At 57.4% G+C, this 16,576-nt stretch overlaps 2 protein-coding genes across 9 annotated transcripts; one reads left to right on the forward strand and one right to left on the reverse strand.

Moving 5' to 3' along the window:
• Positions 1-797: 797 nt before the first annotated feature.
• On the reverse strand, positions 798-13,379 carry LOC309865729 (gametogenetin-binding protein 1-like). 4 transcript variants are annotated; one of them, XM_082732454.1, is made up of 9 exons: positions 13,292-13,379; positions 11,990-12,065; positions 7,960-8,061; positions 7,252-7,370; positions 6,725-6,819; positions 6,337-6,481; positions 5,332-5,471; positions 3,891-4,037; positions 3,360-3,630 (listed from the first exon to the last, which is right to left on the reverse strand). In XM_082732454.1, exons 1-9 carry the CDS (start codon positions 13,356-13,358, stop codon positions 3,580-3,582), a joined length of 942 nt encoding a protein of 313 aa, XP_082588580.1. In that variant the 5' UTR covers positions 13,359-13,379; the 3' UTR covers positions 3,360-3,579. The 4 variants fall into 4 exon arrangements, with proteins under 4 accessions (XP_082588578.1, XP_082588580.1, XP_082588581.1 ...); XM_082732455.1 differs by lacking the exons at positions 11,990-12,065; positions 13,292-13,379 and having other exon boundaries at positions 7,960-8,954; XM_082732452.1 differs by lacking the exons at positions 3,360-3,630; positions 3,891-4,037; positions 11,990-12,065; positions 13,292-13,379 and adding an exon at positions 798-989 and having other exon boundaries at positions 7,960-8,974.
• On the forward strand, positions 9,290-16,129 carry BAK1 (BCL2 antagonist/killer 1; the record flags this gene model as incomplete). Of its 5 annotated transcripts, none has more annotated exons than XM_082732461.1 (6): positions 9,447-9,699; positions 11,765-11,865; positions 12,808-12,943; positions 13,311-13,454; positions 14,526-14,706; positions 14,799-16,129. In XM_082732461.1, the coding sequence occupies 5 exons, from the start codon at positions 11,796-11,798 to the stop codon at positions 14,901-14,903; spliced, it is 636 nt and encodes a 211-aa protein (XP_082588587.1). In that variant the 3' UTR covers positions 14,904-16,129. The 5 variants fall into 5 exon arrangements, with proteins under 5 accessions (XP_082588583.1, XP_082588587.1, XP_082588585.1 ...); XM_082732459.1 differs by having other exon boundaries at positions 9,515-9,694; XM_082732460.1 differs by lacking the exon at positions 9,447-9,699 and adding an exon at positions 9,721-10,874.
• Positions 16,130-16,576: the final 447 nt, after the last annotated feature.

A 16,576-nucleotide genomic window follows, 5' to 3' on the forward strand; every position in this document is an offset into this window, starting at 1 on the left:
GCTTCAGTCCCTGATTCCCACAGTCTCTGCTTCCCTCAGCAGCCAGGAAGATTTTTAAATTTTTTTTTTATTTAAAGATTTTATTTATTTATTTGACAGAGAGAGACAGCAAGAGAGGGAACACAAGCAGGGGGAGCAGGAGAGGGAAAAACAGGCTTCTCACCAAGCACAAAGCCTGACGTGGGGCTCAATCCCAGGACCTGGGATCATGACCTCAGTGGAAGGCAGATGCTTAACGACTGAGCCACCCAGGGACCCCCCAAGGAAGCCTTTTAAACAGTATGCCACGTTATGTCACTCCTTGCGCTGATCAAATAAGCCCTAGAAAAAAGCCCAGCTGGGCAAAATACACGTCCTCTTCCTTCCCTCCTGACCTCACCTCCTACTCCTCCCCTTCCCACTCACTCCTCTCCCTCTGAGCCAAACGGGTCTTCTTCTGGTTCCTCACAGGAGCCAGTGTCTCAGGGCACTTGCACTTGTGCCCTTTCTGCTGGAATGCCCTTTCCCTAACACCCCCATGGCTCACCCCCTCCCTTCCTCCCATTCCAGTTTATACATCATCTCCTTAGAGCTGCCTTGCCCACCCCATCACTCGGATCTAAAACAGCATCGCATTACCCAGCTTCATCTTTCTTTACAGTACTTGTCACTCCCTGATGTTTTATGTTTATTGTCTATCCTTCTAGCAATATAATAAAATGCTAAAAAAAAAAAAAAGAAGTTCTGTACATCTCGTTCTCTGCTCTATTCCGCAGTGCCTAGAATAGGAACAGGATGTAGTAGATGCTTGAGAAGTATTTGTTCGATGCCAAATAGCACTTTATTCAGCCCACACGAGAAGCCCCCATGAGTTGCCCATTTCACAGATGCAGAAACCTGAGATTCACAGAAGTATGGGACCTATCTGTGGTCACATGACCTTGTCTGCATTGGAGCTGGGGCTCCAACCTGATGAGTCTCTCCTCTCTGTTCTCCATTTCATTGCCCACCTGGAAAAGAATACAGGTGGTTTTGCCCTTCCCTTTCGTGGGGATAGGCAAGACTGACAATCAGTGACTCTGGACCTGGCACAAGGCAGCATCTTCCTCCAAGATCCTGCCCAGGACCCTGCAGGGAGAGAGACCCTACCCACTCCCCAGGAAGGCAGGCTCAGCTTTGACCCTGGCCACTTTTCCCTGGGACCATCTGTACCCCCTCCTCAGCTACTCCCCTCCTGCTTTCTTTCAGCCACCTATGGGTCCCAAAAATGCCCTGAGAATAATCTGGGGGTTGCTTTTCTTTCTTTTTTTTTTTTTTTTTAAGATTTTTATTTGTTTATTTGACAGAGATCACAAGTAGGCAGAGAGGCAGGCAGAGAGAGAGAGGAGGGGAAGCAGGCTCCCTGCTGAGCAGAGAGCCTGATGCGGGACTCGATCCCAGGACTCTGAGATCATGACCTGAGCCGAAGGCAGAGGCTTTAACTCACTGAGCCACCCAGGTGCCCCAGGGGAGTTGCTTTTCTTACCTCTATCCCTCCAGAGATACAGTGAGAAGAGACAGAGACACAGTAAGAGATGCATCGTGGGGGGTGAGGGAGCATGAAACAGAAACACACATGCAGAGACAACAGAAAAAATCAGAAGATGGGAGAGATGACAAGCCCAGAAAGGAACTGAGATGTGGCAAGTTCTGGAAGTAATGGCTCCCCTCAAACCTGCAGGACGGCCCAGGGCCACTGCCAACCTGACTAGCCCTTCAGAGTGAATTAGAGAGAGGCACCCTGGCTGGGTTCCAGAACCTTCTGGCCTTTGAGCCAAGCACACTGGTGCAGGGCCCAACACACAGGGCAATACATAGCAGCCCTCCACAGAAAGCTGCCGAGGACTCCAAGGGGCTGGGACAAGGCCCTCATGCCTGCGCTAGTGTGCACACCCTCTTCCTGCTCTCACAGGCTACCTTCTGTTTGGGGGGTGTTGGGGAGACGAGGATGTGGCATGACCCTTACTTGACAGAAAGGGAAAGGGAGAAGCAGAGAGAGGAATGATCACCTCTGAGTCTCCCGTACTAAATGAAGGTTCCTGCCCCCTTGTTCCCCAGAAGCCAACCCTTATGGGGGCTGAGGATGAGATGCTCAGTCCCCAGAGGCCACTTGGCTCACACAGGCAGCCAAGGAGCCTGAGCTGCCAGCGGGGGCCCAGCCTACCCCAAGCCAATGTGGGGCTGCTTGGGCACTCCTTTGGCTGGCCCCACCTGGAGAGCAATGGGTGAGGGCAGAAGCTCTGTCCTACAGTGCTCTGGGTCCTGGGAATCCCCACTGAAGCCTGGACATGGCCTGGCACAAGGTCATGGGCTTAGGGCTTATTAGGATGGGGGAGGGAGAGAAGGTCTCCCCTCCATGGGGCCCATGGGGGGTGCTACATCTGTGCTGGGGGAAATCAAAGGGTCCAGGTGGAACCAGGGAGCCCCCACAGGCTGCTGTCTAAGGCCCCCACCCTTCCCAAGAGCCAACACTCTGGGAGGAAATAATTAGGACACAGGTGAGTCATAGTGTCACAAGGCTGCTTCCTGGCTGACTCAGGGGAGAGTCAGATGGCCCTTCCACCAGCCCCTAGCCCAGAGCCTGAGTCAAGGATTCCAGGCGAACAACAAATCCTGGTGTCCAAACTGGGCCCAGTCCACCCTTCTACTGGATCCCCAAAAAGTCAGGTATGAGGGTGCCCCCTTCCGTGGCCAGTACAGACACGGCCTTATGTGCCCCTGACTCAAGCCTATCCTTGCCTTTGGGTCTTTGGGATGTCTGGATCTCCCTCTGACCAGGATCCCTGTGAGGTACCTGGCACTGACTATGGTATAGAAGGGCTGTGACCAGGGGTAGCCGGATGGGGCCCTGCCCCCACCTCCATAGCAGGGAATCCTTCTGCAACACCCCCCGCCCAGGGGACCCTTTACCTGCCCCCAGTTCAGCCCTCCAGCAGGTCCCTATGGTCCCAAGACTGCTTTCCTGGCTTTGTCCCTGGGCTGGCTGGGCAGCAACTTCCTGCTGGAGAATTCCCGGATCCTCCCCGCTCCCCGCCTCCAAGGCCGAGATGGCCTGGGAACTCAGAAGGGAGGGAAGTCAGGGATGCTCCCCCTAACAGGGTCTAGTCCTGTGGTAGCACGGGCTTTCCTGGCACTCTCTCCCCCAGTCCTTCCCCTCCTCCGGGTCAGGTGCACCAAAGGTCTTGTCCTCTGGCTCCAAAGCCACACTGTGGCCCCTCCACTGGAACTCGGGGCTCTGCAATGGGGGCTGCTGCCCTGAGGGCTAGACTGAGACCCTGGCTAACCCGAGTCTGCTCCTAGCTTGAGGCTGAGGGGTGGGGTCCAGAAACAGCCAAGGAGGCCAAAGTCAAAGTGGGTTTTATTATTAAGAACCCAGGCTTGACTCTGGTGGGTGGGGACGTTCTGCTGGGCAGGCCCACCCTGCGGACACATGGACACCAGTGATCTCAAGATCCCTTGGCCCTGGGGGCGCCTCGGATGTGCCTCCACAGAGTGGGAGGCTAACTCCCGCTTCAGGCTGCGGTGATCCGGGAGCAGGGCAGACTCGGGTTGGCACCAGCTTCACTCGGGGGGCCAGTTCCCCAGCTCGTCCATCTCCTCCAGGAGCAAGTGCTGGGGGCAGAAATGGGTGAAGAAAGAGGCCTCAGCGCCTTTGGGCTCGCCCTTCCGACTCTGTACCTCTAGAAGCTTCCCACATACCCCCCAGAGATAAGCACCCTGAGGCCATTCCAGACCCTCCTCTGTGGCCCCACAGCCCCAAGCTACCTCCCTCCCACTAAATGAGGGACCCTTCTCCCTCCAACTTCGTGAGGGGTGGGGTCCTTGGAAGCCCCAGGAGTCAGGCACCCGAGCCAAGCCCTCCCCTCCCTCACCTCTGTCCTGGACACCACACCAAGGGGGCTCTGCACCCTTCCCTTCAGCCTAGGGTGTTGCTTCCGCTGCCTCAGCGCCCCTCCCCTAGGTCCCCAGCATTCCCCAAAGGCTGGGGGGCAGCTTCTTTCCCCCTCAGTCTGGTATCTCTGAGGGTAGATAAGGAGAGAGTGGGGGGTTGTGATGAGGATAGGACCCTCAAAACACCCACAGCAGGAAGATAGCCCTGAGGCAGCTCTGTCCCCCACATGAGGCCAGAGCTGGGCCCCGGCCTGCCACTACCCAGAAACTCCCTAGAGACCCCCAGTGCCGCTCAGGCTACCCCAGGAGTGTGACCCCCTACCCCTGGGACAGGGGCAGGCTGGCTCAAAGGTGCTTCTGGAGGGGAGAGGGAAGAGAAGAGGGCGGGAAGGGTGACGAGAGATCCCCTTAGTGTGAAAAGACAAAAGCGCAGGCCCCTGCCAGAGCTGGGCCATCGTGTGGTTCAGGATAAGGTGCACAGCCTTGTTCCCTAGAGCATGGAGGGGCCGGTGACTCAGGCCTGCCAGCTCAGGACAGTGAGAGAGCTGCCCCTCAGAGCCCCAGGGGTGGGCGATACAGGTATTCACTGTAATGTGTAATTTACACTGTAATTTACATTACAGTAAATTTACATTACACTATAATGTGTAAATTCACATTCACCAGAAGGGGTAAGTAACATCCTTAACACTATAGTGCCCTTGACAGCCGGTGGGCATCCCCTCTCCTTCCTGTTAGATCCTTCAGTCACTTGGGCCTTTTGGCTAAGATCAAGTGCTGTCTGGTCTTCCCACCAGGCTCCCTTTACAGGTAAAGAAGCCAAGGCCTGTCTCCAAAGCCACAGAGCAAATCCAGGCCAGCGCAGGGCTGCAATAAAAGCCTTTGGCCTCTGAACCCTACGCTTCTTCCTTTATTTTCCTATAAAAGGAAACTACATAGACTGTCAGGGCCACATGTCCACAGAATGAAAGAATGAGCTGATGAATGAATGCAAATTAATTTTAAAGGCCATCGACACACTTTCCTGCAACAGATCTGTCTGTGTGCACTCAGAGAAGCTGGCACAGGCCTGAGCTTGAAGGCCCGTGTCAAGGAGGGTGGGCAGTGAGTGGTCTGTGGAGCAACACGGATGAGTAGCCTATGAGTGTTTGTGGAAGTCGGTGTGGGCAAGAATGGAAGAGAAAAGAGAAAAAGAGCAACATCACGGGATTAAGTAAGAGACGGAGAGACAAACAAACAACTGTGTGTGAGGGGGGTCAGCCTCCTACTCTCGAAAATCCCACCACTAGGAAAGGGTTCTGCCGTCCCTACCCAGGCCAGGGGAGGTGGGAGCCAGGTTCAGGGGCCTATGGAGGTGGGAGGCCTCACTTTCTCCAGTGGCCTCAGGCAGGGGGTAGTGGTCTGGGACAGGCTGGGGCATACCTGACCGTTCACAATGCCCGCCTCCTCCAGGGTGATCTCTGGCTCGGTCAGCAGCTCCTGGCCATCATGGCTGCCCACCTTCCAGAGGCGGGAGTCCCGCTGCACTGCCAGAAGCTTCTTTAACTCCGACTCCACGAAACCTGTGAGGCAGAGAGATGGGCATGGGGCAGGCAGGAGAGGGTGGAACAACCTGCTGGGGAGGGAAGGAAGAAGAGATGGCTCGGGCTCTCCAGGACTCATCCTAGCCCTGGGGAGTCTCTGGTCACCCCCAGCCCCAGTGCCTACATTTCCATTATCCGGATCTGGCCATGTACCACCTCCCCACCTCCCCGACTTCCCCCGGAAACTTACTGGCCAGTGGGCTCCCTCCTACGTTTGAGTGTGGGTTTCCTCACCTCCTGGGGAGAGTGTGCAAGGCGCAGACATCTGCTCCCACCTTTCACCAGCCACTGACTCAAGAGCAAGGATCAGGGACTACCCCAGTTGCCGAGGTTCAAGTCACAGCTCTGCCATGTACTAGCTGTGTGACCCTGGACAAGTTACTTAACCTCTCTGTGACTCTGCTTCCTGACTATGAGGTAGAGATTATAATGGAGGACGTATCTCAGATCTGTGACATGGCATTTCACGACAAATGCTCAGAAGAGGGTTAGACCTATGGTTATGGCTACGCAAATGTCAACAGTGACCATGTTGTGGGATTGTGTCAGGCTATTACCATCCTTGCTCAGGCCACTGAACAAGTTAGAAGTCTGGGCTGGAAAAGGGTGATGCTCCTGGAGTACAAGTCCATCTAATGCCCTCCCAAACCAGGAGAAAGGAGGACTAGCTACACTTCTCCAGCAGAGCCACCCACGGGTGCCCCCCCTCCCCGCCCCAACCCCCATCTCCAGTGGTCATCTTAGGTCCTCTGGTTCCACCTGGTGGTAAGAACTGGTACCACACCCATGAGCCGCAGCCAAGGGAAGCCCTTGGGCCTAAGGGCTGGTTGCCCACTGCACTTACCCACTGTGTCTGTTGACCTGAAAGTCTTATGCAGCGGTGACTGCAGGGTGACAATGCCTGGGACACAGAGCTTGAATGAGCTGTCCTCTACCTCCATTTCCTCTTCCTTACTTTTCTCATCAGGCAAGCCTTCCTTGAGAGGAAACTGAGGGCATGCCCCGCAGCTGATCAGGGGAGGACAACTCTGACCCAAGCCTATAGCCCCACCCCCACCTCCAAGATAAAACAAAAAGCAGGAGGGTACAGCTCCCCAAAAGTTAAGAGTGATCTGCCCAAGCCACAAATTCTGGGGCCCAGCCAAATGGGGGGAGGAACCCCACCCAGGCTTTACCACCCACTCCCCCCAACCCCCTTGTCTCCCCCACTGCCCCAGCCTGCTCCCACAGACCTTGGCCATGGCTGATTTCTGAAGCTGCTTGTACAAGGTGAGGAGGCGGTTCCAAGGAGTTGCCCCCACCTTCAAGGAGGCCAGCCTGAAGTCTCCTGTGAAGGGGCAGTGTCACCAGCAGGCCGATGGGAACAAGGGGCAGCCCAGGCCTAGGTAGGCAGGGGCACTAGGTGGGCTGAAGCGAGGGTGAGGTCCCTTGTTTTCTTAGCAAACACCTCTTATGTGGCAGGCACAGTACTAGGCACCCTGCAAAGAGCATCTCATGAACTCCTTGCCACTGCCCTCCGATGTGGATACTGTTCCATGCTCACTCTATGGATCAGGAAATGGAGACACAGAATGACTGAGCAACATGGCCCCATCCCACAGCTTGGCATAGTGCGATGGAATGTTCTCAAATCCAGGGAGCCTGCCCCCAGCACTCCCTCAAACCACTCCGTGTCCTTCCAGGCCCCACACCCCTGAGGAGTCTGAGGAAGAGGGCCTATCTCTAGCACTGCCCCAATGCCTGTGGCCACCGCACTCACCGTCCAGCAGACACTCCTTCTCCTCCTCCCTGGTGAAGGTCTTGGGGCTGACCTCCGGTGGCCCCATGGCCCTCTGTGGGCATCCTTGTTTCACCTCCAAGGCTTGGGCAAAGTGGCCCCTGACTCCAAAGCATAGTCAGATGGGGGCGGCAGGCGGAGCCAGAGACATGGTAAATCCCCAAATTCCCCAAGGCCCTCCCACAGGCTCTGCTCAGCCCGTTCCTCCCTCCTGCCTCCAACAGTTCCCTGCTTGGTCCTCTGAGGTCTTCATCATACAGGGGTGGGCCCCCTTTCTCACAGGGAGTGGTGCCAGGTCCTAATGGGAGTGGGAGCCAGGAGGGAGAGAGTGGGGAGGGAAAGCAGGGTGGAGTGGGGCCCAGGAAGGAGCTGGGAAGAAATGGCAGCCTGGTCCTCTCTCACCTTGGGTGCTTCCACCCACAACCTCTGACTTGTGGGAAGACCCACCCCATCTCTGGTTCCCTCCCCCCAGACTCTCCTCCCATTTTCCTGGCCCACCCTTGGCCTCCAGGCTCCTTCCCATACTTGATGCACCTGTCCCTTCCCTATAGAGCTAGGGGCCTTATTCCAGTCCTCTACCCATATGAAGACCCACATTCCTGGGCCTTCCTCCCATCTCTGCCCCATATCCTTGCCCCAGTGCCCCCATCCCAGGCCCCTGCCCACCACCCACATGGCCCAGCCCCTCACCTGTCTGAGGTCCTTGTATCCCCGGAGGCTTCCCCGACTGCCTCCTCCTTCTCTTCTCTTTTTTCCTTCTTGGACACATTGCCCAGCACCTCCTGGCTTCCCCTGGACAGGATGGGCTTCACCTCTCCACCCTGGGCTGCCACCCTCAGGACCGTCTCCTTTGGGGTGGGGGTCTGGGCCCCTGTGTCCCCCATCCCTAGCCCCAAGGGATCATGCCGTGGCAAGGCCACAGAGAGCATGTAGGGCAGTGTGGCTGGCTGCCTTGGCTCCTTCCTCCCTGTTCCTCCCTGGCGGTTCCTCATCAGAGGGGTGGTGCTTTGCTCCTGGGAGGGGCATGGCCGACTCCCCATCAGGGACTTGTCCGAGCTCTTGGGGCTACCCCTGCTCCCCACCAGACTACGGAAAAAAAGGAACATGGAGGAGCGGCCCAAAATTCGGGACTGAGGGGTTGGACCTGGGGCCTCCATCCTGAGAGAGACCCTGACTCAGAGGGAGTGGTTGCAGCTGCCACCCCACCAACTGCTTAAGAACAGGAGGAGTTTTCAAATTAAAACCTCCAGTTGGAAACTTCCAGGAGTTCTAGAAGGCAAAGGTCAGGTGCAGGGGGGGGGGCGGTGATGGGGAGGCTGGGAGGAATACATGATGGGAGGCTAGTGGGGGGGCAGAGAGGGCAGGGGGTCGTTGAGGCAGGGGAAGGGGGTATGGGAGGCAGATTTGGGATGGCTGATGAGGCTTCAGGGGACACGGGGTGTGGGGGCAGGCAGAGAAAGCTTTGGGGGGCTCCCTGGACTGAGAATGGGGCAGGAGCTCTTTGGAGCCTCTGCACACACCTCTCTCCACCTGGCTTGTCCTTCCCTGATCCTGTGGGGCTGCCTCTGCCCTTGAGAACCGTTCCCTACAGCCAGATAGTATCTGTCTTCCTTCTCTCTTCTCAGCATCCACTGGCACGGGCCCAGGTGGTACACAGACACCCCGTTTTCATCTGTTGGCCTGCCTATCACCTCCAGGGTGTCAAACCCCCACCAAGCTGCCCTGTGCGCGTCCTAATTGCATGCTGAATCTCAATGCAGTATTATTCCCCCCCAACACCCCCAACACCCCCCCCCCTGCATCCAGAGACTTGATCTTAAACTCAGCTCAGTGCCCTTGGGGGTTCTTTAATCCCGCTGAGCCTCAGTTCGTTCATCTGTAAAAGAGGCGTAGGGGCCAGCACCCACTTCAAGGGTTACTGAGAAAATTCCACGGGACAAGGGCCCTGTTGCCAAAGTGCAAAGCACACTGTGGCGCTTCAGAAACTCTGCCCTCCTGGTTTTTTTACTGGTACTGACTGATGAAAGGGGGTGCAGGTCAAAGAGCAGGAGTGGGAGAAGGGGAGCCATGCCAGCTGAGTGCGGCCAAGAGTGGGGGGTGGAGCGTCTCTCCCGCCCAGGAGCCAAGACCGACCCCCAGGCTGTGGGTCCAGCATCCGCATCCGGCGGCTTCACAGCAGCTTCCTCTAGAGGGAGCTGATTGGAGCCAGGAGCCGTCGCCGGCACCTCTAGGATCACCGCGGCCTCGCAGGTCCCTGGGGCAGCGCCGGGACAAGCGCAGGCTGTGTCCAACGCCAGGACTGCACTCACCCCTGTTCCTGGAAGCCGGGTCTGGGCCCCCGATCCCCCGGGAGCAGCTGCTGGGCCCTCAGGATCTCTGGCCTCGGTCTTGTGAGCCATCCGGGCCCGGGCTAAGTTCCGGGCAGGTAAGGTGGGAGGGTCTTGTCCATCCTCCCAGCTTTTGGCAGCCGCAGACCCTGGGGTGGGGATACAAGGAGCCGGCAGGCAGCCGGGTGCGGAAGGGAAGGTCTGGAGACTTATCTGAGCAGCTCCGCCAACTCCTGCTGGGGACCTGATCCAGTCTGGGCTCCCTCTGGATGCCCCTCAGACAATTCCCCGGCCTCCCCTCCCATTCCCGGCCCTGTCCCAGCCCTGCCCTGGCCCTGGGCACCAAAGAATTGGGTGCTAAAGAGTCAGGTCTTTTAGCAGTCTGGGGGGTTGGGAGTGGAGGTCAGAGCCAAGGTCAAGGGCAGGGAGAGAACTTTCACGGTGCTTCCTGCTGCCCCAGGAGCCCTAGACTGAGTCTGCCGCCCAACCAGGCATCTCCCTCTAGGGAACATCCTGGGCCCGGCGAGTGGAGACAGGGAACTCCCCTTACCAGGAAGTCAGGCCACTTGGATGAGGGCAGGGGTAGGCCCAGAGCGGCAGAGGCCTCTGGCCCTGGGGACCGCTCTGACGCCCCCACCTACTCCCCAGCTGTGACCCCCTTGGGTAGCGGTCGATGGAGTTGGAGGTGCAGTCAGCATTCTCCGGTCCTGCTGTCCCCGGGGTGCTGGGTTTGCTGGGGGGTGCGGGGCAGGGGACCACGGAAGAGGGAAGGGCATCTTTTTCCGGAAGGAGCAGCAGGGATGGGGTTGTGCCAAGCAAAGGTCTGTTTCTTGCTGGCAGGCAGGGCTGAAGGAGGGGAGGGTCTGCCTTCTCCCTTCCTTCTTCTCCCTGCCCCCAGTAAGTGGAGGGGTGGAGTGCTCTCCCCCTCCCCTTCTTGAGACTTCTTGCCCTGGGGCACTTTTGAAAATGGCCCCAGGCCAGAGGCAGGAGGAAGGTGGGGAGGGTACTCCGGTCCTCCCTGAGAGAAGGCAGTGGCTGTGCTTGGTCCCCGGTCCCCAGTCCCGGGTCGAATTGCACCTTCTGCACGGGTGGGAGGAGGTATACTTCCCCAAAAGGCTGATGGAGGCAGCTTTGGGAGGGGTGGGTATGAAGGGGTGTAAACTGAAAGTGAAACAGTCACGTCCAGGAAATACTCCCTCTGTCGAGGGTTCACAGAGCAGATCGGGGCTGTGGCCAGGACCAAGCAAAGAGGAAAACGGGCTGGGGACAGGAGAGCAGGTATGCGGTGTGGTGGAGGAGGGGCGTGAAGGGGGGTACTGTGGAGACAGCTTCCTCAGCTCACTGCAAGACAGGAATGGGTAGAGCACAGGTGGGATGTTAACAGATAACCACAAACTGGAAAATAAATCTTAAAGGAGTACTGAAGGTATGAAGTGATGAAAATTCAGATAACCAACCCGACTCCCTGATTTAGCTAAGTGGCCCTCGGGCCCTAACTTCTTGGTGCCTCACTTTCCCCAACCCCACCCCCCAGTAAAATGGGTAGGATGATGCTTAACTTGCTGGGTTCATGTGCATTTTCAGTGTCTGACACCCCAGGAGATGGAAGTAAGTAAGCCATGGGCACTCAGGAAATGTCTGTGGCCGAGAGGCCTGACTTGGAAAACAGGCATGCTCTGACCAGCCAAGGGGAAGTGGAACCTTCCAGCACAGCTTTCATGGGTCATTAGCTAGATGGTGGCAATCCTGTGGTAAGTGTGTGCTAGGTAGGGTGCAGGAGGTCCCAGGAGCAGTGGGAAGAACCCGCAGCCTCTAAAACTTGCCCCATTTGCCCAGGGGTGAGGTGAATTATGACCTGAGATCCACGAGGGTGTTGCTGGTGTCCGCCCTCCCCTGGGCCCTGGGTCCAGGTCCCTAGGTATGAATCCAGACTGCCCTGACTTTCTCCATCTCTCTGGAAGGACTGCTAGTGAAATGCTCAGGAAGTTCTGATTCTGCCCACAGATGCCACAGGGACCCAAGGTTGTGAAATTGAGAGGCGGTTGGAGCTAGGACCGTGGGGCCTTTGGAGAGTTGGGAACCCCCTCCTCTCTCTGTGGCTGTGGGACCCTCTCGTCAGCCAGCCCCTGCCCATCCCCATCACAGCTTTTTCTCACCCATCCCCACAGGCTAACCCTGTCCTCCACTGGGACCTGAGAAATGGCATCCGGGCAAGGCCCAGGTCCTCCCAGGCAGGGATGTGGAGAGCCGGCCCCATCTTCTACTTCTGGTAAGGGTCTCTCTGCCCTTTGCCCATCCCAGAACCACCAGGGCTGTCTGAGAGGGTGGTGAGAGCAGAAGGGGTCAGGTCCAGGCAGGACTAACAGGCAGGTTCTCCTCCCCCATTCACTCACCTCAGATAAAGGAGGAAGGCATCTTCCCACCCAGTACAGGTGGCCTCAGAAGCTGGAGTGCAGTCCAGGTTGAGCCCTGGGAGTGGGGAGGAGGTTGGGCCTGGGGTTAGGGGGGTAGAGGCTAGGAGAGGCCCCGGAGGGAGTGTGAGGCAGGCACAGCGCCATCCCAAGGAAGAGGAGCAGGAAGGGGTGAAGAGAGGCCAGAAGAGTGGGGTGTGGCTATTCTATTCCTCCACTAGGAGAAAGAAGGAAGTTCCTAGACATATCACCCCATCAGGCCTGCTAACTGGCGAAAGTGATTGTTACGACTTTGGGGAGGAAGTAAGATGGCTGCCTTTCTTCCCTTTTCCAGAGGGGACCATTAGGGACGCCTGGAGTCCCCAGCCCATTACAGACTGCTTCCGGGGCTTTGGGTTCAGTGCCCCATCTGTCCCTATGTCCCTATGTGACTTTTCCAGGCACAAAGCTACAATTTCAAATTCTGTTTCCCCACATTTCCTGGGCCATCAGGGCCGGGTATCTGTACCCACTCAAACACACTGAAAATCCCACATGCCTGGCTTACATCCTGGCTCTTTCTGACCGTGTGACCTTGCGTCTCAGCTTGCCCATCTGTAAACTGGGGTTCCCCTGCTCCACAAGGCTGTGGTGAGGGTGATCCTGGACACAGGCAGCACTGGGTGTTGACTGAGGACTAGAGTTAGGGTTGCTTCTGCCCATGGGTGTGGACAGCTGATGCCTCGAAGAGTGACCCATGCACAAAGCATGGGGCTGCCCGGTCTAGCCCGTCCTCCCTGACTCCTGGCTTTGATTCTCAGAGGAGCAGGTAGCCCGGGACACTGAGGAGGTTTTCCGCAGCTATGTTTTTTACCGCCATCGGCAGGAGCAGGAGGCTGAGGGGGCGGCTGCGCCTGCTGACCCAGAAATGGTCTCCTTGTCCCTAGAACCTAGCAGGTGAGCAAGAGGCCCCTCGGCCCACAGGAACATCTTCAGGGAAGTGGAGGTTTATATGGAGTCAATGCCCAGCAGGCCCGGGGAGCTGGGGAGGCTGGGTAGAAGGGGGATGGTCTTGTCCTTCTGCCATCATTGCCTTTTTTTTTTCATTTTGGGCTTCCACCCCCCGCTGGGGCCTTGCACCATTTATAGCACATACCTGTCCCGTGACCCTGGCCTTGGCCCTCATGTCAGAACACTGTCAGGAACCTCCAGGGAGGGGTCCACAAGGCCGGGGGCATCTTGGGTGGAACCCCTTGTCCATGAGCCCAGGCCCCAGCCCTGCCCGCGCTAGGCCTCCTCACCTACCTGGCTCCCATTCCTCCAGCACCATGGGGCAGGTGGGTCGGCAGCTTGCCATCATCGGGGACGACATCAACCAGCGCTACGACTCCGAGTTCCAGGCCATGCTGCAGCACCTGCAGCCAACAGCGGAGAACGCCTATGAGTATTTCATCAAGATTGCCTCGAGGTAGCCCTGGCCCCCAGCCTCCCTGCTGTGCTGTTGCCCTCACACTGTGTCCCGCCCTTAGGATGGGAGACACGCTTCTCTGTCAGCATCAAGAGACATGTGTGCCATTCCCGTATCTGCTGTTAGCTCACGCATGGGCTTGGGCCCCTGTCTTTCTCTCTCTGGGCCCCAGACGCCTCCTCTTTGGGGTAGAAGCTCACAGCTCTTGTGAGCTGGGGTACTGAGGACTTGACTGGCTAGATTGGGACTAGAGAGGCGCCCAGGATGGGGCTGTCCCCAGAGTTCCCCAGTCCTGCTGAGACACAGCTGTCCTTCCAATTCGGAATCATATTCCTGCCAAAGACAGTCAGGTTGCTCATGTTCCAGAAATGCTCATGTCCCTTTGCTACAGTCTTATGTCTGAGAGGCATTGGACAGTGGTTAAAGATACCACGTGCCTGGGTCCAGTCTCAGCTTTGTCACTTAATGGGCTTTGTGAAACCCTCTGGCCATCAGGCCCTGTCTATAAAATAGAGGAAGTGGGCTCAGAACGGTGGCTGTCCTTACTAGTGTCATCTGTTGTTAAATCTGGGTTAGGAGTCAGCCTCGAGGGCACTGATGCTGGGGTGAAGGCAGACAACAGATGCTCAGAGCCCGAATGTCCTGCCCCTGTCCTTCGAGGCCGCCCCCTCCCCACTCCGGTTCCAGGACCTGTCCTAACCTCCTCTTTGTCCTTCTCTCTCTGCTGTCTCTTGGGCTGCCAGGCCAGCAGCATCCACCACAGGTAATCTCCCTGCTGCCTCTGTCCGCTTGTCCTGCCCTCCCTCCTGTCCGCCCGTTGGCACTCACAGCCACAACCCAACAGCACCAGCCCACTCAAAGGCCCTCTGAGTTTCCTCGTTTCACAGAGATGCAGGCTTTTCCCAGATTGAGGCCCAGCTGGGGCAGCCTCTGCCACTTTGGTTCACGGCTCGGCCGTTTTGCTTTCCAGCTGGGAGCAGGGCGGGTGGCCACCAGACTGTGGGAGAGGATGAGCAGGCCATGGGGGCCTCCTAGGGGTCTCCGCTGACAGCATCACCCCTCTGCCCGCAGCCTGTTCGAGAGTGGCATTAACTGGGGCCGCGTGGTGGCTCTCCTGAGCTTCGGCTACCGCCTGGCCCTCCACGTCTACCAGCGCGGCCTGACCGGCTTCCTGGGCCAGGTGACCCGCTTCGTGGCTGACTTCATGCTGCATCACTGCATTGCCCGGTGGATTGCGCAGAGGGGCGGCTGGGTAAGTGTGGCCACTCTCCCAGCCCCGCCTCTGCCCTGGCGAGCCTGTGCTGGCTGTCTACCCCTCAATGACCACTCTGTCTCTCCTGGCAGGTGGCAGCCCTGAACTTGGGAAATGGCCCCATCCTGAACGTGCTGATAGTTCTGTCTGTGGTTCTATTGGGCCAGTTTGTGGTACGAAGATTCTTCAAATCGTGACTCCCAGGGGGAGTCCAGGCACCCTTGCCTGGACTTCAGCCAAGCCTTCTCCCCTCATCCCCTCCCCTCCAGCACCCCCCCACTCAAGAATACAGAAGCTTTAGCAAGTGGGGCACTCAAGCTTTAGGAGGGCCCCTGTCCAGGGGTCAGTTAGGCTGCCGGGATGCCCCAACCTTGCGTGGTGCTAATGACCTCCCTCTCTGGGGCCCATCCTGTCAGAGAGGGGCTGTAGCCTTCTTCCTCAGCTCTCTGGGACTCCCTCAGCTGTGTCTCCTGGGTGCTGGGGAGATTGACAACTTGGGGAAGCAAGAGGCTGAGAGTCACTTCCCTCCAAATTTTTAATGGTTCTATCTTTTTATAATGCCCTTGGAAGGACTCTCCCCACCCCCCATTCCCACCACTCTGCCCAAGCGAGGATGCCTGGGTTGTGGGGGTTCATAGGTCACCCTGTGCGCCCCAGGACTCAGCTGTTCTAGAAGGTCAGAGTTTGATTGCTGGGCTTGGAGCCCAGTCCTGGCCCTTCCTAAGCTCTCCCCCTGCTCCCACTCCCCCTACCCATATTGCCTTTGCAGTGGACTCTCAGGGATTCTGGGCCTGGGTGTGGGATGGGGAGGGAGTGGGGGTATAGACCAGAGCTGTGAGAACTTCATTGGCACCCCCCAGCCTGCCTTCCGAGACCCTCAGTTCTCTCCCTTCTCCTCCCCTATTACCACTTCAACCCAACCTGTTCACTACAAGTGAAGCCCACCCTGCCCCCATCACTCCAGATAAGGAAGGAGGGTTCTTGGGTAAGTGGAGACCTGAAGTCCCCTCCTTGCCCAGACTAGACTTTAGGACGCATTTGTTATTGTCAGGGAAAGGGGGTAAGGAGCTCATCTTGAGGTTTCTGAGTGAGAAAAGAGCTGTTAATGTCACTAGGAACCCCAGAGTTGGGATCCTCCCTCATGGCCTGGGCACAGTGTAATCAGGGGGTGTGGATAGGGAAACTGTGAATACTTGAACTCTACCCCCCTACCCTACCCCCATTCTCCACACTCCTCACCTGCCTAATCCCCTCCTGTGGGTCAGGGTGGGAAGGCCTTGTCTATCTTGCACAACCTAGAGGTTTAGAGGTAGGGAGAGGGAAGTTTTTGATTAAACCAAATGCAAGAAGGGGATGCACATGGAGCCCACTGGCCAGCCCTCACCCCTCTGAGTAAATCTGAAAATAAACTATAATCCCCTGATTCCCATGTGGTTATTTTTGTATCCTCTGCTACCTCTCTCTCCACCAGACTAGGTTGGGGGAACCTGCACATGCCTGGCATTCAGCAGGTTTGTTACTGAATAAGAGTTCCTATTAGGCTTTCACAATCCTGTAAAAGTTGCTTGTGGCTCTCCCAGGCTCCAGCTCCCTGGAAGGCCTTGGCCCCTCCCCACCTCTCCTAGACCCTTCTCCAGGTGCCTCCCTCATCTTAGTGTTCCAGGCAGGTTTCCCACCCCTTAGGAGGCTGGGGGGACCGCAAGCTGCTGGGCTCTGGCTGTGGAGCTGGTGGAACAGCTGTATATGTCTGGGGAATCCCAGAGGCCACCTCGGGCCTGATGTGAATGCCCCTCCCTGGGGCCTGCCATCCATGCCGGGCCCAGAAAGCTCTCTCTCCCACACCTGGTTCTGCCCGGGACACAGTGTCTCA

Source organism: Mustela nivalis (genome assembly GCF_964662115.1).
Source record: "Mustela nivalis genome assembly, chromosome: 5".
NCBI classification, from domain to species: domain Eukaryota; kingdom Metazoa; phylum Chordata; class Mammalia; order Carnivora; family Mustelidae; genus Mustela; species Mustela nivalis.

Coding starts and splice junctions, on each gene's coding strand:
- LOC309865729 (XM_082732455.1), bottom strand. CDS start 8,426: ATGGAGGCCCCAGGTCCAACCCCTCAGTCCCGAATTTTGGGCCGCTCC. Junction 7,371..7,959: donor GATACAAGGACCTCAGACAG/GTGAGGGGCTGG, acceptor CTTTGGAGTCAG/GGGCCACTTTGCCCAAGCCT. Junction 3,631..3,890: donor GTGTGGTGTCCAGGACAGAG/GTGAGGGAGGGG, acceptor TTCTGCCCCCAG/CACTTGCTCCTGGAGGAGAT.